General features: G+C 42.0%; 1 protein-coding gene across 5 annotated transcripts in view; it reads left to right on the top strand.

The window, feature by feature from the left end:
* Positions 1 to 26,466, top strand: part of SYCP2L (synaptonemal complex protein 2 like) — a 176,545-nt gene that overhangs the window by 117,640 nt on the left and 32,439 nt on the right. For 4 of the 5 annotated variants that reach the window (XM_083187927.1, XM_083187926.1, XM_083187924.1 and 1 more), the window contains 6 exons: positions 69 to 225; positions 3,550 to 3,605; positions 12,594 to 12,717; positions 14,690 to 14,769; positions 20,510 to 20,570; positions 22,812 to 22,943. In XM_083187927.1, the coding sequence (XP_083044053.1) occupies positions 69 to 225; positions 3,550 to 3,605; positions 12,594 to 12,717; positions 14,690 to 14,769; positions 20,510 to 20,570; positions 22,812 to 22,943 (610 nt within the window). The remainder of the gene's footprint in view (positions 1 to 68; positions 226 to 3,549; positions 3,606 to 12,593; positions 12,718 to 14,689; positions 14,770 to 20,509; positions 20,571 to 22,811; positions 22,944 to 26,466) is intronic. The other variant, XM_083187925.1, reaches the window with a different exon arrangement.

Genomic DNA, 26,466 nt, shown 5'->3' with positions numbered 1-26,466 from the left:
TGGGTGAATTGCAGATGTTGCTGACCACCTCTGTTTTATTTAATTATATATTAACTCATCCTCTACAGGCTGTGAACTACAGAGATTTTGATTTTTCTGAAAGCGATGACGCAGTTAGGATGGTTGAAAATGAAGAAATGTGGAGTATGGAAAGTAAGAGAAGATCCTCAACACCATCTGCAGACTATAGTCGTAAGAGGCCAAAAAGAAAAAGTAGATTGAGGGGTATGTGTTCTCTGCACTTTGTATTGTCAAAGTTTACAAGCGTGTTCCAGCTTATGCTCTTTTGTGTTTTATTGGGTTCTGGATCCGTTTCTAGATACAGTCACTAGGTCAGAAAGGTCGACATGAGTCTGACTTTTTTCCAGTGTCAATGAGAGTCAGGTGGATAGGCGGCACTTAAGGTCTTCAAAGTATGAGGAGACTCAGGCTCGAGTTGATTTTCAGCATCAGGAGCCTGCTGGCCAGTAGTACTGACGTCAGCAGTGCTGAGATTGACAGTTACAGTGGGAACAATTAACATGGCTATTTACACCAATAAAAACCAGTGGTTAGTAGTGTCCACAATTGGTGAAAGTGAAGGGCAAGCACCATCATAGATATGTTCATTTCATCTGCTGTGCTGATAAAGCATTTATCATGTAGATATAGTAACAATCAGGAAAAGTGCAACATAGATACATCAGATGCATGCAAAGCAGGACGGCACTGAACTGGTAACTTCTCAAAGTAACAAGTACATTATCCAATATTCTCTTTTGTGTCAGCGCCAGAGGTATACAGGTCATGATGATGTGCAGAATAATTACTACGTCTGCGTTCAGCGCAACGGAATGCGGCTGTGTGTATGCGTTGTCATTAGCAACGATCACTAGTTTTATAAGCAACAGTTAAAAGAAAGATATTCATGAAGCCTCTTTGGTGAGAACGTACCTAAGCTGTAGATCCAGTGTGCCTCTTTTCGCAGTAAGGCCAGGTTTCTCTCTGTTTTCTGGGACATGGTCAATGGGCTATTATCGCAGGCTTGCCAGGCTGTGCTTATGTTGTAAAAAAAATGCTTGGCAATGGCTTGGTCTGATGCTTTTCCCATAAGGGCAGCCCTTATGGTGCTCCGGTGCATAGCCATTCTCTCCTTAAACTGTCTGGAGGTTTTTACTATATAGAGTCGGCCACATGGAAATCGTATGTAGTGTAGCTGATTGGCTGCCTGGGTGCTGCACAGCTCAGTAATTATATGTTCCCCATGTCTGTGTGGAAGCGTTACATCTGTCAGAACAGTCATTAGGTCGGCCCCGGAAGGTCGACTGTCCCCACGGTTGACAGGGTTAAAGGTCGACATGGCTCAAGGTCGACATGACGTAAGGTCGACATGGCTCAAAGTCGACATGGTTTTAGGTCGACAGTCATTAGGTCGACATGAGTTTTTCACCCGAATGACATGGACACAGTTGGAGTCGAACTGCAGCCCCTTGCATTGCTCGCTTCGCTCGCAATGCTTCGGGCACGGTGCCTCGCTGCGCTCGGCACACTATTTTATTCTCCCACCACGCCCTAGTGGATGGTAGGGCATGAAATACCGCCTGTCAGCACATGTCGGCTCAAAAAACAGTGAAAAACTCATGTCGACCTAAAACCATGTCGACATTGGCCCATGCCGACCTTTAACCCTGTCGACCTTGGGGACAGTCGACCTTCCGAGGTCGACCTAATGACTGTAGACCTAAGTCTGGTCTGACAGATGACCGGTTCCATCTGTGTCCGTCATTAGAGTGTATATATATCAGTACTGTTACTGGCTGTGCAATCACCATGTGGCGCTGCTGATTGACTGCCTGGGTACTGCACAGCTCGGTAAATATGTTCGCCATGTTCGTGTCCCTTATTAGAATGCATCTTGTGCATATCTGTATGTGTGTTGTACATCTCTACTGCCATTGTTGTCTGTTCCTTGTACTGATAACCCTTTCTATTGCAGTATGTGCATTGTTATTTTTAATGTCTGTAAAGCGCCTTGAGTCCTGTTGGAGAAAGTGCGCTATATAAATAAAACTTACTTACTTACTACATATCTGGTGAGGATGTGCTTAATGGGGATGCGCGTTCCTTTGTGGGGTTGAGGGAAAGAGTTGACACTCTCTATGTAGGGTGCAGGTGGTGCCCCCTAGACATTTATACACCCCATTCCTTTTGGTAAGGAAGTGCTCCTGTCTGCATTTGTCAAAAAGCCAGTGCCAAGGTCGCTGTTTTTTGCGGTTTTGTAGCCCTTAACATCCATTGTGCTCGGGTTACAGCTAGTGCTTTTTCTCTGCCATCTCTCTAAGTTTTGTACTGGAGTAATTCTTTTCCAAAACTGTTCCCTGCACGGGGCTTCTTCAGGGGTATCGGCTAAATAGGGTGGATAATGTAAAAGTCTCTTCACATAACAAGGAAAAGGCACCAGGCCTATTCACACGGTCCCAATTAGTCAAGACTAAAACTTGTCTCAATTTGGCCCCTCCTTAAGTGGTAAAGTATTGGGGCAATCTCTACAGATGTTTTGTAGATCGCCTATATAATAGGACACCTGGATGTGTTCTCTCTAAACAGATGAATGATGTACACTGCGCTGATAAATGAATGTGACAGTTGTATTTAGAGACAGGTGCCAATATAAATCAATAAAAACAATTTATTAATACATAATAAAAAACATATGAATAAAAACTGAATGGACATGAAAAACAACACTGGATGGCATTGAGTGCTCAAATGGATAGAGCTTTAGGGAGGGAATAACAATTAGAGATCAGTCCATACGGTACCGTATTTCTTTGGGGAGTGGAAGTTGAGATCCGTTCCTATGGTGCCTTTTTGGATGTCCTTATTGTAGTCCCGTTAGATGGGGGGGTCCTGTTCCTAATATGATGGCGGTATGATAATGGGGTAAAGTTCCCCGGCCAGATGGTAAGGTGTCCACTCCGGTGGTCTCAGGACAAATCCTCCAAAACTGGGATAAAGGACAAGATGGATATCGGGTAGGCTGGTTCGGACTCAAATGAAATCTCCCAATGCTTGTAGTAATAGGTATGGGACTGTGGATTCCCTCTCCTCCACCAACGTGTTTCGCATGTAGAAATGCCATCCAGTGTTGTTTTTCATGTCCATTCAGTTTTTATTCATATGTGTTTTTTTTTTATTATGTATTAATAAATTGTTTTTATTGATTTATATTGGCACCTGTCTCTATGTATTAATAAATTGTTTTTATTGATTTATATTGGCACCTGTCTCTAAATACAACTGTCACATTCATTTATCAGCCAATGTATCTGTTTTGTTCACCTCTACGGGTTTGACCACCCTTCTTTAGTACACAGCAGCTTGGATAGGGCAACTCATCGTTTGCGCCCCCCACCTTTTGATAACTTGTTCTCTCCCACCACCCCCAATGTGTTCTCTCTACTCTGGCTCAGCAAAAAAAAAAAAAAAATATTATTGTGTATGTGTGTGTGTGTGTATAGATGGATGATAGGGAAGTTATACTCTTAATGAATTTTATTTGTCTTTCAGTGCTGCCGTTATCTTCAGAAAGTAGCAGTGATGTAGAAGTTAAACCCAAACAAAGTGTATGTATTATTTATTTATTTTTGTGTGGTAAATGCCAACCATAAAAAGCAGTCAGCCATCTATGCCTAGACAATAACATTTCTGGTACAGTGCCATGCTGTAATGTTATGTCGTAAAACTCCATGGGGAATATGACAGCTCGCACACCTGCATCATGATACTGCAGGGCTCCTACTGTTTCAGTGTTCGGACTGACACACCATGCTGTTTTGTTCTAGTCCTTGGGGCTGCTGCGTGTTTATCCAACAGACATAAGGAATTATAGCAGAGCTACTGTTACAATGATACACAAAAAAGAGCAGGGTTAATAAAAACTTTACTTCATAAAAAACATGAGTGAATTAAATATACAATGACGCATTAAAACCTAAAAATAGACCTCATTATCAGGTGGAACTTTAGGGGTATTGAGAGATTTGGGGCAATGACAATAGGTAAGTGCACTTTACCATATGTAGCGGTGATTGCTTCCAATGGAAAAGGGTGAGATTGAAACCACTGCTTGGCACCCCCAGCCTGGACATCCTCTGGTGACCACTTCGGACACAGTTTGGTGACAACTGCTTCTATGTACCCCAGGGATCTGTACTTGGACCGGTGCTTTTTAATATCTTTATTGGTGATATTGCAAATGGAATTGAGGGTAAAATGTGCCTTTTTGCAGATGACACAAAGGTATGCAACAGGGTAGACACACCAGGAGGGGTAAAACAAATGATTGAGGATCTAGGTCAGGGCTGTTCAACTGCGGCCCTCCAGATGTTGAGGAACTACACATCCCAGCATGCCTTGCATCAGTTTCAGCATGGCCACATAGCAAAACTAATGCAAAGCATCCTGGGATGTGTATTTCCTCAACATCTGGAGGGCCTCAATTGCCCAGCCCTGATCTAGGTAGATTAGAGGAATGGTCAAGAGAATGGCAACTACAGTTTAATGCCAAAAAATGCAAAATCATGCACTTGGGTCTCAGAAATCCAAAGACTAAATATAGTATAAATGGCACTATAATGGAAACTACTGAGTAAGAGAGGGATCTAGGTGTCACTATTTCAGGGGACTTACAGGCAGGTAGGCAATGTAACAAAGCAATGAAGAAGGCAAGTCAGATGCTTGGTTGCATAGGGAGAGGTATCCGCAGTAGAAAGAAAGAAGTAATAATGCCTCTGTATAGGTCATGGGTACGACCTCACCTAGAATATTGTGTTCAGTTCTGGAGGCCATATCTCCAGAAGGATATAAATACATTAGAGACTGTACAAAGAAGGGCAAATAAAATGATGCATGGCCTACATCACAAAACGTACCAGGAAAGACTAAAAGATCTAAATATGTATACTTTAAAGCAGAGAAGGGAAAGGGGGGACATGATAGAAACTTTAAAATATATCAAGGGTTTTAACAAGGTACAGGTGGGAGAGATTCTTCACAGGAAGAGGAGCAACAGAACACGAGGACATGCACTGAAACTAGAGGGAGGAAGATTCAGGGGAAATGTGAGGAAGAATTACTTCACAGAAAGAGTAGTAGATAAGTGGAATAGCCTAGGTAGGTTGGCCCTGAGGAAGCTAAAATCTGCGAAGCGCGTGCCGGCTAGCGGTGCGCGGGCAGATGTTTGTAACTGTTTATTATTTTTCTTACCTATGCATTTTGATTATCTGTTGAATCGTGCTATGCCGCAATAGCCCTTCTAAGGGCGTTCACTGCAGTCAGCTACGGTCCACTTGGAGGCGACTCCATTGGACTAGCACAGTGAATAAATACCCAGTAGGCACCATACTCTACCTAACTGACTCCTGTACCAGGCAGACTGTAGCTGATAGGAGTTTTAGTTTTTTGTTGTTACTTAGTTCAGTGCCTCCATACTGGGCTTATATCACTAGAGATAGTGACTCAGAAAGTGACTCTCCCAAGGGAGTTGGAGTGACTCTCACCCATACACTGTGAGATTGTTAGGTGTATGCCGACTCACTTCTGACCGTCACCAACTAATCTATAGAACGTGCCACACTCCAACTGACACGAGTGAATTTGCGGCAACCAGAGCATCTACTACCAGAGGCATATTGCCTGCTCATATTGCTCACACTTGGTCTGTACAGTTTAACAGATCAAGAGCACACTGTTCTCAGTAAAATCAGCACATATACTACATCATATGACAGACATCTGCCCGCCACCTTAGTTTTTAACAATGTGTCACCCCACCCTTGTCTATTATATGTATTTATTTTTATCTCGCAGTTCTTAAAAGAAAAATAATAAAAGTTATGTTTTACTCTGCTTTGGTGCACCGACATAGGACATCTCTCCCTCTTTTTTCTTGTTCTTTCTAAGTGGAATAGCCTCCCATCAGAGGTGGTAGAGGCAAATACAGTAGTACAATTTATACATGCTTGGGATAAGCTTATTGATATCCTTACAAAAAAATCTGCCTTCAAATTCTATGTCTCTATGACCAATTGGTCACTACCATTGGGCAGCGCCTAGTCTGGATACTTTTTGGTGGCCAAAATTACACACCAACTTCCAAGACTTACCAGTTCATTTCCTCCAACGGGTTACCATCTGATGCCGTATTACTAGAGAGGACTCTGGTACCTAATGTGTGTGGACACCAAACCTCTTTAACCAACTTCCTCCAGCTGTTTTGACATACGGAAACCGTAATATCACTGAGGACTTTGGCGCCCCACAGCAGGTTTCAATCTCACCCTTTTCCATTGGAAGCAATCACCACAACATATGGTAAAGTGCACTTACCTATTGTCATTGCCCCAAATTTCTCAAAAACCCTAAAGTTCCACCTGATAATGAGGTCTATTTTTTTGTTTTAATGTGTCATTGTATATTTTTTTTTTTTTTTTAATCCTTTTTATTAAATTTTTCAATACAAAAAACATACATAAAAAACATCACCTTGTGTGTCACGTACACACAAGATATTTACATTTACATAACATACCTAACAAACATCATAAATATATACGTACATTGCAATAAGTGACCATTAGTTATCTATCACTTCCTTTCTACCTAATTACTGCATCTGCACTTATATTTCACACACCTGTCTAGACCCAACACTAAAATCCCTTGTTCCTTATTTCCTCTTTTAATCTTTGCCCTGTCTCGTTTTTGATTTTTCTTATTATTATTCTCTTGTCCGTAGCCCGATTACTTATTCTTTTCATGATTTTATTTGGGATACTGCTACCTTAATAAAGCTTTCTTCTAGCAACTTGTTTAATCTGTTGACTCTATAATTCAATTGAACTACACTGGTAATTCTATTTATAAGTGCTTTTTGTGCATACTATTTATCAAAAATATTTTAATTTCTTTGTGATTGTTCACCCTTTTAGATCTCATTTTCCCTCATACATGTGCCGTTAAGTGTTAATCCGCATCTACATTTTTTTTTTTTTTTTGTCCGTGTTTACTGATGAGTTTTCCCACCCTCTTTCTTTTTTTTTTTTTTTTTGTGATTTATGCATTTTACTTAATTAAATAAGTGTCATATATTTGGTTACTTATAACTAATTGTCACTACTCACTACTTCTATTAGATGTTTTTATTTATTTTATGTGTATGTGACCTTAATATTTTACTAACCATTTACTCCATATCTTTTTAAATTTCCCCAGTGTATTCCTATTCTTGTGAATATGTTTTTCATGTCGTACTATGTACTCTACCAATGCTATCCATCCTTTGAATTCTGGCCCAGTTTTGGCCATCCAAGATCTAGCTATCATTACCTTGGCCAAGGAACACAGATTAACAATCAAGGCTTTTTCGTTATTATCTTTTACTCCATCATTAACTATGTTTAACAGGCAGCATTTAGGTGTGAGAATATTTTCTTTTATCCCCATTTCAACTAAATACCTTTTAACCCTTATCCAAAACTCTTGAACCACCCCGCAGTCCCATAGCAGATGATAAAATGTACCTGGAGCGCAGTTACATTTTGGACATTTATCTGAAGATATAGCTTTAAATTTCACCATCCTCCCCGTAGTCATGTAAGACCTGTGTAATATATATAATTGGGTTTGTTGAACCCTAATCGAGTTTGTCGATTTAGGTATTGAATTCATGGCTTTACTCCATTCCTCCCCGCTTATCTGTCCCATATCTTCCTCCCATTTCTCTCTTGTTTTGCTCAGCCCATCCTCATTTTTAATTTGCAACATATGATTATATATTTTAGAAATCTTTTTACCTTTAGCCAATATTTTTTTTATGGGCGATATGCCGAATTCTGGGACCTGACCTTTAAATTGGGCACCTAGTGCATTTTTCAGCTGGAGATATCTAAAAATATGAGAAGATGGTAATGAGAATTCCTCCTGCAAATGGCCATAGGATTTCAGTTCCTTGTTTACATACAGTTGGTTTAATGTCTTAACCCCATAGCTCCCCCAAACCTTAAGTACTTGGAGATGTTTCAATTCACTCAACCCTTTTGTATCGCCGAGGGGGTACTCGGTATCAAGACTTTGGAAATCGTGTAGTTTATTCACTTCTCCCCATATTTTAATAGCTTGTATCACCATTGGGGCATCCTTTTTACTTACATGACCTGTTACTAGCCTTTGCATAGGGGTCATCCCATTTCCACTCTTTAATACTAATTCCCTTATCCCTTCTCCCGAGCCTGATCCCTCCGACCAATCTGTCATTGATGTTATTTGGCTAGAAATGTAATACAATCTGAGATCAGGGTCATTGTATATTTAATTCATTCATGTTTTTTATGAAGTAAAGTTTTTATTAACCCTGCTTTTTTGTGTATCATTGTACCACACCAGTTATTCTTCAGGAGTCTCCCAACTGAATACTATTCTGGCTCCTGAAGAATAACTGGTGTGGTATAAAGAAAGGGCATCCTGTCCCCAAAAATTGTACTGGATATGCCTACTGCATATATATATATATATATATATATATATATATATATATATATATATATATATATATATATATATATATATATATGCTGTTAATACCTGCATTACTGTTGCTGGGGCAACTAATCCCTTAATCAAATAATTGACAGGGTATTTAAAACATAAGGGACCAAGCCATTCATTTTCGCCTATAGTCACAATGCATCCACATCAATGATGACGAAGACGTTATGCGCTGAATGGAAATTAAGGTGTGATCAGAATTGAGAGGGATCATACTACATTTTATTCATAACTAATTTTCCTTAAATTTATTTTCAATAGTTACAAGTATTAGCTCTTGCCACTTAATCTTAGAAGATCCTAATAAAAGTTAGGTTTTAAATCAATTCATACACATTACATCCAAGAGTGCACCCACAAAGCTTTTTTCTTTCTTCTGTTTGCTTTCCTACATGCAAACAAAACCCTTCATATCTTATAACTGACACTGCATCTGTTTCACAAGATTAACACTTAGCAAAACCACACAGATCCACATTTTTTTTGTCCCGAACTTCTACACAGTCAACATGGACACTGAAACGTAGTACCGCGTCCCTTCGCATGGCTCGCTACGCACGGCACACTATTAGTGGATGGTGGGGCATGAAATACTGCCTGCCGGCACATGTTGGCTCAATTTTATTTTATTTTTTAACCCATGTTGACTGTCAACCTTCCCCATGTCGACCTAATGCTTGTGTCGAACTAATGACCCTGTCGACCTTCCTGCATGTCGACCTAATGCTTGTCCACCATCCTGATGGAGACCTAGTGACCGTATCCCGTAAAAACATTGATCTTTGAATGCAATATACAGTAATATTCAGATGTAATGGATTAAAACATGTAATTTGAAAAGCAAATGAAAATGCAGGAAATTTCATATGCCTCTTCATATAAAAAACAGCCCTAAATAAAGCTCCCTTTCTACTGTCTATGCCATGCACATAGTTATTTATTATACACCCTAAGAACTCTACATAGAAAGCATGGATATGCAAATAAATTGGCCATTACTCCCTGTACAGAAATAAACTTTTCCTGACCCATTAGAACAATAGTTATATACTGTACTGTAGTACACCATTTAAACAAAGTATTAATAAACATATGTTATACCATAATAACAAGAGGTACATCAGAACGTCACACACACCATATATCAGTTCTCAAGACCAGAAGATCTTCAGTAAACTATCCTATTATGGTTCTCATCCTACTTTCAGTGTTCGGTTCTTCGGATCCAAATCTATTTAATTTTCAAGTTGGAATATCACAAGGCTTAAGGCCCTATACACTATGCAATTTGGGCTCGATTTCACCTGATTCGGATGTATCGGGCCATTCCAAAATGGAATAAATTATTTTTTACCTCAAAATTCGACACACAATACCCTATAATGACAATGTGAAAAAAGTTGTTTGAAAATTTTTGCTATTTAAAAAAACCCCAAAAAACTAAAATCACATGTACATAAGTATTCACACCCTTTGCGCAATACTTTGTTGATACACCTTCATCAGCAATTACAGCCTCAAATATTTTTGAATATGAGGCCACAAGCTTGGCACACCTATCTTTAGGCAGTTTTGCTCATTCCTCTTTGCATGTCCTCTCAAGCTCCATCAGGTAGGATGGGAAGCATTGGTGCACAGCCATTTATAGATCTTTCCAGAGGTGTTCTATTGGATTCAAGTCTGGGCCACTCAAGGACATTCACGAGTCGTCCTGAAGCCACTCCTTTGATATCTTGGCTGTGTGCTTAAGGTCATTGTCCTGCCAACAGTCTGAAGAGCACTCTGGAGCAGGTTTTCATCCTGGATGTTTCTGTACATTGCTGCATTCATCTTTCCCTCTATCCTGACTAGTCTCCCAGTTCCTGCCGCTGAAAAAGATCCCCATAGCATGATGCTGCCACCACCATGCTTCACTGCAAGGATGGTGCATTCATGCCAAAGAGTTCAGTCTTTGTCTCATCAGACCAGAGAATTTTGTTTCTCATGGTCTGAGAGTCCTTCAGGTGCATTTTGGCAAACTCCAGGTGGGCTACCATGTGCTTTTTTTACGAAGGAGTGGCTTTCGTCTTGCCATACAGGCCTGATTGGTGGATTGCTGCAGCGATGCTTGTTCTTTGAGAAGGCTCTACTCTCTCCACAAAGGAAAGCTGTAGCTCTGACAGAGTAATCATTGGGTTTTTGGTCACCTCCCCGACGAGGGCCCTTCTCTCCAGAATGCTCAATTTAGATGGTCGGCCAGCTCTAGGAAGAGTCCTGGTGGTTCCCACCTACTTCCATTTACGGATGATGGAGGCCACTGTGCTCATTGAGATCTTCAATGCAGCAGATATTTTTTCAGTATCCTTTCCCCGATTTGTGCTTTGAGACAAACCGTTCCATTTAACTTAATGCTTGGTCTGTGCTCCGACATGCACTGTATCTTCCTCTGCTCCCCCTCCCTCACCTCTGCTCTGGCATACACCGGAGCTCCCCTGCTGTCGCTTCCCCCTGCCCTGTCAGTCACCACACAGGCGGCAGGCTCGGGGATGTTTCACAGCGGCTTGGGAGGACTCTGGTGCCTGAACTCTCCCGAGTCCCCCCGAGCCGCTCCGACCATCCCCGAGCCTGCCTCCTAGGTCACAGTGAATGTTGGCACGTGGCAGGGGAGTTCCAGGTACGATCGCCCGAGCGGAGGGGTGTAGGCGACAGGAGGGGGTGGAGGTGGAGGCACCACTGGCGCGCACCTAATGTAAAGTGGTATGCCCGGGGCAGCGCAGCTGTGCCCAAGAAATTTCCGGGCATATTACTCAAGGGGTTAATATTCCCATTAGTCAACAAAAGTTAGTACATTCCTAATATCTCTAATAATCTCTGCAACAACACAAAGCATGCTGCCTGTGTGTCATCCTTGACTGTTCTATTTTCCCTTTGTTCAATCTGTTTCCAAGTCCTGATTTGTGCATAGGAGTAATATTTCCTGAATATGCCCATATCTCCTCACACAAAACAGTGCACTCATTATCTCTTGTATCATTTATTGCAATAGCCTCCTCACTGGTCTTCCAATAACCATTTGAATGCAGCTGCTAGACTGATTCGACTCTCCAATCGTTGTGCTGCTTCTGCTCCACATTGTCAGTACATTGGCTGCCTGTAAATTAACAAATCAAGTATAAAATACTTCTGCTAACGTACAAGGCAATTAACACTACAGCAACATACTGTATATCTTCTTGCGTATCTTAAAATGATTTCCCAGCTCAAACCCTGCACAAGATTTGCATCTCTTAATTCGTTTCTTCCTACCTCCTCATACGGCAAATAAAATGTACCAAAAATGTATTTATTTGTGCATACACACCCCAAAATATGGAAGTTTTCTTCCAATGGCATTAATCCACCTTTCCAATGCTGCAAAAATCTCTATTGTAAACATAGGTTTTCAGAATTAAATCTGCACTTGCCATTGATCGTGCATTTTATTATATGCTGGTGTTGAATTAATTGCAGAAAATGTTAAGGAATAATATAACATGGCATACCATTTTGATATTGCAAGAACCTAATTTATCGAATGTTTGGTCCTCTGTTTTTATCAAATATAAACTGATGGGAAATAGAATTTGAATAAGGGGAGTTTATTATTTAAAATGTGGTGACCCTAAGTGTGTGCGTGGCAGTATAGGAGAGACAGGGGTGCTGACAGCTCTTCCGGGCCCTAGTAATGGGAGGGGGTGTGGCCAATGTAATGATTTTCACAGTGCAGGGTGACGACTTGCATGCAAATGTTTTATTCTTTATTTTCCATTATGAAAATAAAATAACCTAACCTACTTTTTTGTTTTCTCCCATTTTTGTTCATCTCACTTCAAGCTTTAATTGAAATTTGTAACGTAAATAGCAGTGTAATTTAAAGCTATATGTTTTTGGAGCAATTAAACCCCAACACCCCCTGCTCCATAGACTTGTACAGACTATCACAAAATCTTTTATTTTTATTTTTTACTTTATATTGTTTATTTGTTTAGGCCGATCATTGGAAAAAAGAGACCAGCAATGAATGTGGCAAAGCAGAAAGCCTAACATTCTCAGATCTTCCGGGGGTGTCTGGGCTTCTCACACCTGGAGATTCTGCCAAGCTAAAGCCCACAGGTGTGTGTTTCCTAGACTGGACAGTTGGGACGATTCACTTGTACCGGTCATCTATACGAATTAGTGCATGACGGAGCAATTCAATTAATTGATTGGTGTTTATAAATAGATCTTCCTGGACAAAGGTGAATACAAAGTTAGAGTAGAGGTTCTTAGTTTCTAGTAGGCTGCTGTACTACAAGTGCGGCCACCTGCTGATTGGTACAGTAATGGTCAGTTATCTAGCTCTGTTTCCCTGGATGGTGTAGGGGACAGACTGGTCTGAGGATAGGAATAGCACCAGTCACTACGTCCTAGCATTATTTATTTTCTGCAATACTACACCATGGGGTCAACCCAATTATACACAATGTTATTGCGGGTGTGACCCATTGTGGCAGCCACACTATACAGCTGCATGAATTTGCTCAAAAGTTCTTGTTGCCACATAGGGCTCCAAGCAATTTTGTGCAAATTTACAATCTTTATGGACAAATTGCAGAGGTGAGAGTGATCTTATTTATAATAGGAGGCTTTTGATGGGATTTTTAAAGAAGAAAAATTATATTGTTTAGACCGTTAAATTACAAAATTGACTCATTTCTGAGTTAAGGCCCATAAACACTATAAGTTTATCTTTCCAATCTGGCTGGTTGGAATAGAAATCCTGACATTTCTGTGAGCAAATCACAATTGACCTTTTGCTCCCAAACGTGGAAAAAGAGAGGAAAAATGTATTTCAGACAAATTGGTTAAATCCCTTTATGCAGGTGACCGTTTTTATCCATTTTCCAGTTTTTGTGAGCAAATAGTTGATTTTAATTTGTTCCCAGAAATTTCCAGATTTTCATTTCAATTTGCCAGATTGGAAATATAATCTTATAGTGTGTATGCTCCTTTACAGTATTTGTTTAAGAAACATTGCTTTGCAATTAAAATAATACAATTTGACCCTTTTACATTAACAGAAGAGTCAGTTCAGTTCTCTGCGCTGTGAATAGCGCCGGGAGAGAGCTCCTGGCGTTATTCTAATCGGCACACTGCTACCGCCTAGTGGATTTTTGCTTGCATCCGTCCTGGGGTGCAAGCAGAATTTTGACAATACTAGGGCGGCGATGCTGTTTTAAGCCTTAGAATGGCACAAACAGAATCCCTGTGGGGCGACTTCGCACCCACGAGTACTGCAAGTTTTTCCATTCTCAGAAAGCTCTTTCTGGAGCTCTATCTCCTGGCACTATTCACAGCGTGGAGAATAGAATTGGGGGAAATAAACTTTCCGTGCAGTAATTCAGACTGCTGTGACATTTATAGTCCCATGCAAGAAAACAAATGTGTATTTCTTCAAAGAGAACCCACCACTTTGCATACTATCCAGAATATTGGGATCTGTGGATCAAGACAGGGCATAGCCACAACACAAGGGAGGGGTATGGCTAGTACTGTAAAGCTATAGGCTGTTCCTTATCCCTCACCGGTTCAGCCCTGCTATTCTACAGTTAGAGAGGTGAACATACCTGTACCTTTCCAATGGCCAGGCTAATCAGCATAGTACACTACCGATCATAAAGGAGGGACTGAGCCATTAAATTGACAGCCCACCTGAAAGCACAACAATGTCTGATTCCTAAAGCTGGCTACACACCTAAATATTTCTGTCCAACATGTCTGGTGGGATTAAAAATCTGGTAATTGATTGGAGCAAAGGACAATCAACCATTCGCTCCCAAACGCTGGAAAATGGGTAATAATGCACATTGTCTGTTTCCCAGGGTTTGGGACAAATGAGTCGTTTAAAGCAGATTCTTTAGGTGTGTATTCAGCATTAGAGAAGGAGATTTTTAGCTTGATAATACACAACACTTGATTGATCTTAATGCCAATCATGACTTGACTTGCCATTTTTGCAAAAATAAATACTATTTGCTTGGCTTTTATTGTAGTCTCTAAATATTTGTCTTAAAAAATTCAAATGAATCTCACTAATTCATTTCAGGGGCGTTCAATGTGCTTGACTTTGCTGATTTCCCAGTATTATCCCCAGAAGATGAACAGCTTGTGAAGGGTTCTGGAAAGGTAATTGGTTTTATCTGTATGAAATGTGCACCTTGCAGTAGAGGGTTTCAGTGTTTTGCTAAACATATGTAATTTAATCCTAATAAGACTTCCGGGTTCCTGCATCAGGTGTAATTAAGCTCACCGACTTGCGATACAGTATCCGTAATGGCCTAGCAGTGAAGCCCACAGCATGCGCTGCACAGCGCATGTGGTTCGAAACCCTGTCAGGAACAACTCATTTATATATTTTTAAATTCCACAGTTTTGTTGTTTTAAATTTGCACATTCAATTGTGTCTATACTGTATTTAGGCTTTGCTACCACTTTACTTGTGAACATTATTTGGGGTGTGAAAAAATCTCCCGGTCAGCTTCTCATAGACTGCGTTCTACTGTATGCCTGTGGACTCTGCTCCTCCATTTCCATACTCTAGCTGTGCTCCTGCCCCTAGACTTTAAAGTCGATGTTTTGCCACTCTCAGCCCACATTGGACGCAACACCGCTAGTTTACCTCGTAGTGCTTCAGTGTTCAGTAGCATGACCCAAATGGGCAGATCGGAAAGTGGTGATGAAACATCTTTTAGACGGAAGAGAAGCAGATCACACACTGGGCGGGATTCCCACAGCACATCGCCGGCATTAGCATTTTTAATAATTGCATATGCAGTAACATATGCGATTATTAACGCAAAAGCGATGGCCGGCGATGTGCTGCGGGTCCCCCCTCTCTCCCTGAACCCATACCCGGCTGTGTGAGGACTCCTTTTCCTCCTCCCTGCACCCAGAACCTGTGCAGGGAGGAGGAGAACACTGGTCCTGGCAGCACAGCAGGAGGCTGCCCAGACGCAGCTGAGGGGGGGCATCGCAGATCGGTGGGGGGTGCGAAAGGAAGCCCATAGGCTTCCATGGGGTTACGCCATGTAGAACTGGCGTAACCCCCCCGCAGCGAAGCCCCAGCGGTGGGGCTTTGCTGCATAGGAAAATGCGGTAAAAACCCTGAAAACTGGGTTTTTACGGCATTTTTAGTTTAGTGAATCTTGCCCAGTGAGCTTAGTCCTGCGTAAAATGATACATAGCATGGCTATATACGCTATGTAATTGCAGTTCTATCTGTATAAAAAATGTTCTCATACAGTGTTTTCTAGCCAGTCAGTGTAAAGTGCTATGCATATACTGTCTAATTACTACTGTAGTTACTGGATCCAGCCTTGACAAAGACCATAGTTGTAGTGGTAATGCAGCGCTGTTAAGACCCTTCCTCTGCACACCATAACAGGATGAACAGGCTGAAAGGACAACTGTGTGACTCCGGCTGTGCAGCTTTGCGGCCCTGGCAGTGGATATAAGATTCCTGTGCCTTATTTGAGAACTAGTGATGTCCTAGTTCTCTATTTAAGCAGATGGAGGAAAAAGCTGACTACTGAGACATTGCGATTGCTTGAATTCTGCTGTGGTCTCTATATGGAAGGACCTTTATATTCATGTATTGCTATATTCCACCTGTAACTCATGGAGGCACCAAACTACAGTGGACATCATTGCCAGGCTGAACGCACAGCACCAGCCAGTATATGATCACTGCTGTTTCTGGTTAACGGCATCTGGAAGTGCTTGCTAGCTGGAGCAGATGACTGGTTCTGGTTTGTGCTGCACAGTTGAACGTAAATCCTGGAAGTGCTGCAGCTAGTCTGGCAGGAGTATGGTTCAGGGCAGCAGCCAGCATGAGGGGACCATGTTGAAAAATTATGCAGGAAGTATAGAGATGTTCAAGATCTCTAGTGTTAATATGACCATGCTGAAATGCCAGCACCTCCGTGCTTTACTGTAGGTGCTGTATACTCCCAGCAGTCACTAAAATCAAACATGTCCATCTGATCTGAGAAGTGTAAATTGTTATCCAACATTCGCCGCCATTATTCAACTGTCTAGTATTTGTGCTCTTAACGCCATTGTAAGCGCTGGGCTGCATTCTTCTGTGAGATTAGATGTGCAGATGCTGCATAGTTGATGGTGGCTAATGTCCTCACAAGCTCAGAATCAAGAAGTTGATGGCTAATCATCAATCTTTTACGATTTGATGGTAAAAATGAATCGCTCATTGGTGATACAGCCTTTAAATGCCAACACTACTTTTAGGCCTTTCCCATCACTTGCAATATGACCCGTTTAGGTTTCTATTGAGTGCACATTGAGGAGCCTAGTATTATATAGATATTTATAATCCTATATGTATACAATATATAATTAAATAGGGGATGCAGTTACAATCCCGGCGTTCAAAATCCCTACCGCCGGAATCCCGACTGTCGAAATCCCGACACTTTCTCCTTCTGTGGGTGTCCATGACACCCATAGAGGGAGAATAAATTAGTGTGCCGAGTGTAGCGAGGCACCGGGCCCGCTGTGTGCCGAGTGCAGCGAGCCCACAAGAGGGGGCGATCCACGTTCCCCCCCCTTGTCGGGATTTCGGCGCCGGGATTTAGAACCACTCCCTTAAATAGATATTTAGAATTGACCGAATGTAAATATATTAAAGCTAATAGTAACTTTGGTACTTGTTTCCTAGCAGGGCGCCCAGTTTTCTTACATACGCTACCGTAGCAAAATCCCATTGCATTGCATCTCATTTGCCATTATAGTACCATGTGATGCGATTTTTTTAATGTCATTTATTTACTGCTCTGTTAGCCCTAGAGGATTGCATTGCATTGCACCTCCAGAAAACTTGCATGAGATTTTATAGGGTGCGATGCCATGCCATTAGCTATACACTTGTATTACATACAATGAGGTTTCACTGACCCCCCCCCCCACTATCCACGCCACCCCGAAGCGTGGCAAGCGGCCGCGGAATGCGTCCTCCCGACCTTTTTACATACCCCCACTATCCACGTCGGCGTAGCGTCACTTTTATATAGTGTGGCGAGCGCAGCGAGCCACCAAGCCCCAAGCGTGGCGAGCGCCCCCTTGCGGGGCTCGCCACGCTTCGGGCTCGGTGGCTCGCTGCAGGAATGGATTTTTGCACTTGCGCTGCTGAGATCAGATATATGCCTCGTGAACCGTACTGAACAGAAGGACACCAGGGCACGTTTTGATTAACACTGTTAAATTTTATATTTAAAATTATTTCATGTTTAAAAGGAGCTTATACATATGCATATACAAAACGTTAAATAGATATGGACACAGAAAAATAAAGATACAAAATCACAGGCAGATACCATATAATTTCATATATAATGAAGCACTTGAATAGATTTGTGTCAAGTAGCCAATTACAAAGCGGGTCACGTATTTATGGTCAATAGAATAAAAGATTTCAGGAGCAGTATTAGTATGAAGCTTTCAGCAGCCAAAATGTTAGTAGCAGGGTAGAGTGGATTGGGGCAATGGTAGGGAGTACAAGCCAAAGCACTGTATAGCAGGAGTAAACTGCAGGTAACCTGTTAGCGCTTCAAAACGCCAGAGTGATAAAGTCAGGTAATGTGGATTCTCCTTACAGTATGCTTACCCTCCTTGATGGATAGTTGTGGAGGGGCGGGGAGCCCGATGTCACGATGGCTCAACCCAGTGCACAAGATGTGCTGGCGTCCGTACTTTACTCCAGTGCGCTCGCCACACTATATAAAATCAACTCCACGCCGATGTGGGTAGTGGGGGTATGAAAAGGTTGGGAGGATGCGTTCCGCCACCCCCTCGTGGGGCTCGCTTTGGGGTGGCGTGGATAGGGGGGGGTCAGTGAAACCTCCATTGTATGTCATACAAATGTATAGCTAATGGCATGGCATCGCACCCTATAAAATCTCATGCAATTTTTCGGGAGGTGCAATGCAATGCAATCCCCTAGGGCCAACAGAGCAGTAAATAAATTACATTAAAAAATCGCATTGCATCACATGGCACTATAATGGCCCATGAGATGCAATGCAATGCGATTTTTGCTATGGAGAATAGCCCTGTACGCTTACATCATACTGGGCGCCCTGCTAGGAAACAAGTACCGTAAAAATATTTTTATTAAACTATAAAAGCCACCCATACACTAATGCAACTCCTTCTCTGTCGCAGAAGTCATAGCCAATAAAGGCTTTATTCCTCTAAAGACCCATAGGCATGCACTGCGCTGAACAATTTGCACACATTACTGGCACACATTTGATGCACCAGCAATGTGTGCTGAGCAATCTGAGTGGAGAACACTGGCGATCTGACTAGATTTTGACTGTATGCAGTATACTGTATATGTAGTCACACGATGGTGACATGCAGCACCATAAACTGCCGTCGCTGGGGGGTATACACAAGGAGTGATCCATGCTTAATTTCTAAAAATCTAGTCAGATCACTTAGAAATAGCCCTGCAATCGCCCGTGTTTGTGGGCCATTTCTCAGTTTCACTCAAACTCCACCATTACAGTCAAGGGTTTTTAGAAACCTAGACTCTAATGTATGGCAGGTTACTTAATACCTCAGTCAATTTGAATTAACCTTCAAAACAAATGGATTCTCTGAGGTTTGAATCTCGCGCTATCTGCAGCCTGGGATTTAGTTGATAACGTATGAATCACCTTTCATACACAGTAAACATATTGTAGGAAAAAATACCAACTTAATCCTGGGCGCTGACTGTAGTGACTCCCACAATTTTCCCCTTCATTCAAGGTTTTAACCGGAAATGAAAACATAAAAAAGGAGCATACAATAGTGTATTATTGTTTTAAAAAAATACAGCAACATTGCAACAATTTAAATGAATAGTGCTCTGAGATGTTCAAACTCTTACCCTCTGAAGTGGTCTGCTAGAATAGGCAGACAGTAGCGCTCATACAGGGGCGGTAACGTCACCGAGTCGTCATCAAGAACATCCAATTGAAATCAATGTACATGCAAAAGAAGGTTTAAAAGCTGGTATAGTGTAATACCGCTTATTTAGTCGACACATACAAGTAAAAACAATGGTGTAAATCATCAGCCTCTCACCGAATAAAATGGTCTACAAGATATTGCAGACAAACAGGCACAGATTAGAATTCCCAGGCGTCCCCGGAGCCCTCTATTCGATCCAGTCAGAGTCCAATGATTGTCCACTTTCTCTCCACGGCCGTGGAGAGAAAGTGGACAATCATTGGACTCTGACTGGATCGAATAGAGGGCTCCGGGGACGCCTGGGAATTCTAATCTGTGCCTGTTTGTCTGCAACATCTCAGAGTTTGAACATCTCAGAGCACTATTCATTTAAATTGTTGCAATGTTGCTGTAATTTTTTTAAACAATAATACACTATTGTAAACCTTGAATGAAGGGGAAAATTGTGGGAGTCACTACAGTCAGCGCCCAGGATTAAGTTGGTATTTTTTCCTACAATTTGAATTAACCATCTGAACTCATCACCAATATTTTTAACCCCTGGACTGTTATGGCGTCATTTGGAAAACCGCTCAAACAGCTTTTTTTTTAAATTCTCGTGTATCCGTTCAGGATGCTACACAGATAGACAATGGGGGGAATTTACTAGGATGTGTATTCTACTTCACATGTGATGTTACCATGGACAACCAAACAGAATCTACTACTTATTTATTTAGCACCCTCTAGAAGATAGTAGACAGGATCTGATTGGTTGCCCATAGCAACATCACATGAAGTAGAATACACATCTTAGTAAATTTAACCCAATGTCTTTTTTTTTTTTAATAAGACAAAATTTGCTTCTTATACTGTAGTTATTCAATTTTCGTAATATATTTTTGTTTTAAAGCAGACTTTAAAAAGTTACACTTCCAGAACAACTGCCGCTGAAGGCACTGAAGATGAAATGGGTATGTGGTTCACGATTCATACCTAGATGTTGGATTGTTTTTTAACTATCTTAAGTCCGCAACAGTGTTGATCTCCCATGTGGTCAGGAATATTCTGGTAAAATCTCTTTAGTTCCGAAACGGCTCTCATGCCAAGACCCTGATTGAGAATATGACGCAGATGCCATTTTGCTTCTGTCACTGACATTGGCGGAAACATTAGACACACACATGTCATTTCTGATTAACCCTGCACTGCCTCAAACAGCGCCAGTGTGCTTCTGGCTGTGAGCGAATTAAGTATCTGACTTTTGCACACCCAGTAAATGATCCTGACATGCCTGCATTTGTCTGTCTCCACCCCTCTCCGTTACCTTCCCTGAATGTAGACGACCTGACACTCACTTTCCTCTTTACACCTACAATTGCTAACTATTCATTGCATGTGCACAGTGTGGCTTTGGTGCATACGCAATGGCACCAAAAAAATGCTCCACTGTGTACAACATCACCATTGTGTACATCTATGAATCAGCCTACAAGATATTCATCCTGTAATCCATGCAGTCATTAAATCTGGAGTCTGTGGAAGCAGTTCTAATTGTTTGATTGACACCCATAATTGCATATCGTCTATCATTCTGGAAGGGGCTGTATGCAATTGTTTGGATGCCCACAGTTTTTGTGTACTGATTGCATCCATAACTTCCAGGTTTAATTGCGCAAAACTACTTAACCAGACTAAAGTTCTGGGCACAACACAAAAGTGCCATTTGGGCACCCAAACAGGACACTTTTTGTTAGAGAGGCTACAAACAGAAATTATGTTAGAGGATGTGTATGGGTACTGCCGGTGGCAATAAGATTTAACACCCAGAGGACTAATCAATTGTAAAGTGTACAGTATGTGAAAAAAAAGGTATTATATAGACATACATTGTGCTAAAGTTGTTTAACCTAGATCCTAAAAGCACCACTAAATGAACGCATCTGTAGATTTAAATGGAAAGCTGTTCTATCAATGTAGTTTTTATTGCATCTTATTTGTAACAGTATTTTAAAGGATGTGCATGCGATTTGGGCAGTTTACATGCGATTTAAGAGTAAAATCGCATGTACAGAGCCCAGATTGCATGTACATGACAAGAGGGGCGATGCACTGCGCATTGCATCGCCCCTCCTTGGTTGCACCTTCCGCCAGAGAAATCAGTCACCACACCTGCTGAGTCATCGCTGCACCGCCGCTGTTTGTGTAAGGCCTCGCTGCCCCCTCCCTCCTCCTCTCCTAGCGGGGGCAGCCTCAGACAGAAGCATGTTGTGAGGCTGCTGCTGACACTGGCCACTGCTTACAATATTTAATGATTTTTTTTTTTTTTTCAATCAGCAAACTCACTCCCCTAGGGACCCGGCCCAGGCTGACCAGCCACGGTGCTCATGCTTTGGCTGGGACACCTTATGTAAAAAGTGTCTCCTGGCTGTGGCATGATACCACTGGCTGTTTGAGCCAGGTGCTGGTTTCCAAAATACAGGAGACTCCCTACTCCTTTTGTCCCTGGTATTTTTGGAAACCAGAACCAGGCCAAGAGCCTGGCGCTGGTCCCCCAGTATTTCTGTATCAAGGACTGTATCAATGAGCCCGGCACTTGTTATAGCCGGTGAGGGGATCCCACGGCATTTAAAAAAAATTGTATATTTTTCTATTTTGTTACACAGAGAAGCCCCGTGCAGGCTTCAGTCAAATACGACTGGAAAAGGGGTATTTTCCAGTCATATATTATGCTGAATTTCCGGTTGAATTCAGCAGTATAAGGGGAGATTGACTAAGAAGGCCGATTGCATTTACTAAGCTGGCGTATTCTCCACGTTCGTATTTACGGCGCGGTGATGGTCCTGAAGTCAGCGGCCCTCCCTCCTAATACCCGGGCAATTCCTGTATCTTCACTGGCTTGCGCGCACAGACAGCACATGCACGACTGACCAATAATTGGTCGGACTGACACTGTATATGCAGTAAGATGTATTGCATGTGATTTGTCATGGGTAGATAATATATGCAATATATCTTCTGCAAAATAAGCCCTCAAGTACAAAATGTGAAATGCAGGTCTCCTGGGAAGCTGCCGGGAAGTTCAAGGGAAATATGATGCAATTTCAAGCATCAGATAAATTGCCCTAGTGTATAGCCACCGTAACACTTTTATAACCAGATGTGTTTTTAAGATTTTACAAAAAAAAAGCTTTTGCTCTTTATTTCATATCTAGTTCCAAAGGGGTCTCATTCCTCAAGCAAAGCTGAGGATTTAAAGAGGAAAAGAATACTATCTAATGATGAGGACCATGGAGATTTTACATTTCTACCACGCAAGCTTTTCAATTCATGTGAGAAAAATCAAGGTAAGTGTAAGAGGTCTAATATTTACGTGAGGTGGTCATGTCTAGAGTCAAAATACTGTGAAGGGTGTTCCCAAGAAAGGTGCATACCAGGGCCCACTGAGTGAGGGGTGGAATGTGGGGCCCTGCAAGAGCAGTGGTTGTAGGAGCAGGATCTAGAGCAGGTGTCGTGTAGGGGAAGGAACAGCTAGAGCAAAGATCCTCCAACTATTTTGCTCTGGGACCCCTTCAGACAATAAAAATAATTACAGGACCCCAGCGAGTTACTGCAGAAGGTCATCGCATCACATGTGTAGTCACCCGACAGCACGTACATGGCAGCATTGTGGAGGCACAAAATTATGGGAGGTGTCTAACATAACAGACAGCTCAATAGATTGTTCAGACTCCTTGTATCACTGACTTAGTTTAGAAAAGTCATCAGCCCGATTGTCAACAACATGGAGTCGCGACGCCATGCTGAGAAGGTCGGGACCCACTTTGGGGTCAGGACCCACAGTTTGAGAACCACTGAGCTAGAGAAATGCATAGCAGAGTGAAAGGCCTGTAGCCTGTGCATGTCTTAATATCAGGCACTTTGAGACTTTTGAAATATGGAGGCAGTCTAATAAGTGCCAGGAACAATGGGCTCAGGCCAGGTGTGGTATGAACAGCTGATGAGTTGGTGTGCATGGAGTGGTAGCCAGCACTAGAAGTGCAGAGCATATAGTTTATAGCTGCAGTGTGTGTGCTCAGGGAGACCGCATGTAAAAACAGGCGTTGAAGGTAGTGTCGTCAGCAGGGGTAATATGAAATTCAAATAACCAAGCTATTGTAAACTGTGTTCTGAGACTCGGGGTGAGAGTAATAAACCACCAACCAATCCTGTGACATGGCAGTTAGAAACTACTTGGCTGCTGGTTTATAACTCTACATTTTATCACTTTCAAATCTTTTTTACATCTGACCCTCAATGAGAGGCTCTAACAATTGGGTGGCAGCAGGTGTGGGTGAAAGCAGCTGTGAGGACATTAACCAGTGAGCTGAGGTTTAGAGATGGTGTCTACTGTCCTCGCCGTAAGCGCCTGGCCCTGTATTTGACATCTTGATGACACAAACCCTCAAACTTTTCTAGGTGGAAGAAATTACTGATGGCTTCACTTTATCCACATCATCTTTATATATGTCTAGTGTCCGGTTGTGTCTCTGAAACTACAGCTTTCTCTCACACATGCACAAACAGAGGCAATCAGACCAACTTCATTGGCCATGTATACTTGCGTATACTAGGAATTTGATTTGGATTGCTGTGCAACAGCCAGTTAGGTATAGTTAAATAGTGACAGATATGTGAACACATAAAGGTATAGGCTAGAAGTATCCTGGGGTATATAGACACAGGGAACACACACCCGCTGAGCTGCAGAGCGCCTAGGCAGCCATCAGCAGCGCCACTGGTCATTGCAGCAGCCAAGCAGATACCAATACCAGTACAGTTATCACACAGGGAACACATACCTGCCGAGCTGCACAGCACCTAGGCAGACTGCTAGCAGACTAGCTTTCGAAGCATTTGCTACAAGTGGGCTTACTAGTTTCTTAATGTTCCCATAATGTAATGCAGAAACCGTTTGGCTTAGATCTTCCATCAGACTTGTTTTTCAGTAGCTAATGGAATTAGACTGGAAGTAAAACAATCAGATTTAGGCAAAGAAAGATCTTCATGTATTGAAGGCTTTTTCTGAGTTCTTCTCTTTTCTATACAGTAATAGCATGTGACCAGTTATGCATGAGAGAAGGGATGAATACATTCAGAAAAAGAAAGTATATTTAATAGTCACTCGCTGGTGATTTTGTTAACGAATACATAGTGTTATATATGTGGTGGGTTTTGCTGGGGCAGGACAAACAGGCAGGTTTGTCCTGCCCCAGCAAAACCCACCACATAGCATAGCCCCCCCCCCACCTCCGCTCTGGCGCCTGAACTCCTGAGTGCTCCAGAGTCCCCACTAAACACTCCGAACATCCCAGAGGGGAGGTGATGGAGGGGGGGGGGGGGATGCACGGCTATGTTCTTTATACAACCACATACAGTGACTACACCTAAGCTATTGCTGAAAAGAATTGTGATCATTGATCTGTGTAAATGACAGATCTTGCACACCAGCAGGCATTTTTATAAATGGATAATCATTGAGCCATAAACTATATAAATAGGCCTTGTAAGGAGTACACAGCATGAAGGAACATGTTACTGTGCAATCGGTTTTATGCTCCGTGCATCAGCCTGTGACTGCTGTAGTCACTGATGCTGTATTGTCAATTTAAAACTATGCAACAAAAAGGGATGAATATCTATTCTAACACCCCTATCACACCAAGACAAGTACCCTGGGGAAACAAGTTGGGTGTCGGTGTGAATGTTTCATCCCCGGTTATGGGGCTTGGTTCAGCAATCAAGGGCATGACCAGGGGTACAGATCAGGACACATTGGGGTAGATGTATTAAGCCTGGAGAAGAAATAAACTGGAGATAAAGTTAAAACGAGAAAAAGCAGCAGCCAATCAACTCCCAACTGTCATTTTCAAACACAGTTCATTGGCTGGTGCTTTATCTCCTTTCACTTTATCTCCACTTTCTCCAGGCTTAATACATCTGCCCCAGTATCTGGGATGAACTATTCATACTGAGGCACAACCTGGGTTTTTCTGGGTTCTTGCCTCAGTGTGAAAGGCGTATGCCTAGATGCAGGCTAATCCCATGTTCATTAAACCATCTGTGGCTGGATTTTACCATTACCATGCCCACCTTAAGGGGCGGGATGTTTAGAGGTATAAAAATCATCTCCAGGACACACATGGCACCACCTTGAAAAGACCTGGAACGGTAGAAACGCGTTGGTGTAGTACTTTGGCTGTTACACATTGGGACCTCCACCGATGCGTATCTGGTAACCTTTGGTGAGCTAAACCAAGGTTATGCTTCATGGGCACATATGTTGCATGCTTACAGAGCTGCACAGAGAGTATGAGAATTTAGCATTTCTTTTTCACCACCCCATATATTAATGGGATCCTGGGATTATTTGTTTACTCCATCACTTGCTTTCAATAGAGTACACCATATTGTATATTTTAGAGAAGCAAGAAGGACTTATAGCCGTTGTCCCGGAATGGATTCTTTATAAAAGGGTTAAGTAGTCAATGGCGCAAAGGAGATGATACTTAGCTTTCTTCAATTTGGGCTTTTTCCTTTCTTGTAAGATGTTATTCTCAAATGAGCAAGGTTCGCCACATCAAGGTATATTGCGTGTGAAAAAAATACAGAAAAAATAAACGTTACAATTCTACATAAATGTGTGTCTCTTTTTTATAAGAGAATTGAGTACTCTAAGTGGTGAGTATTCTATTTTTATCGGGAGACTGGGTCACTTCAGGCGTACCAGTACCAGAACTCACTGGATAAATGGTGGTTTTCCCTCTCATAAAGGTTTCTTTTATCCTGAAGGGGCTCAGTCTCGGTGTCAATATTTCTCCAAGTGTTTGT

The sequence above is a fragment of the Crinia signifera genome, chromosome 5 (assembly GCF_055691185.1).
Source record: "Crinia signifera chromosome 5, ASM5569118v1, whole genome shotgun sequence".
In the NCBI taxonomy this organism is placed as follows: domain Eukaryota; kingdom Metazoa; phylum Chordata; class Amphibia; order Anura; family Myobatrachidae; genus Crinia; species Crinia signifera.
This window is presented reverse-complemented; position numbering and strand designations above follow the sequence as displayed.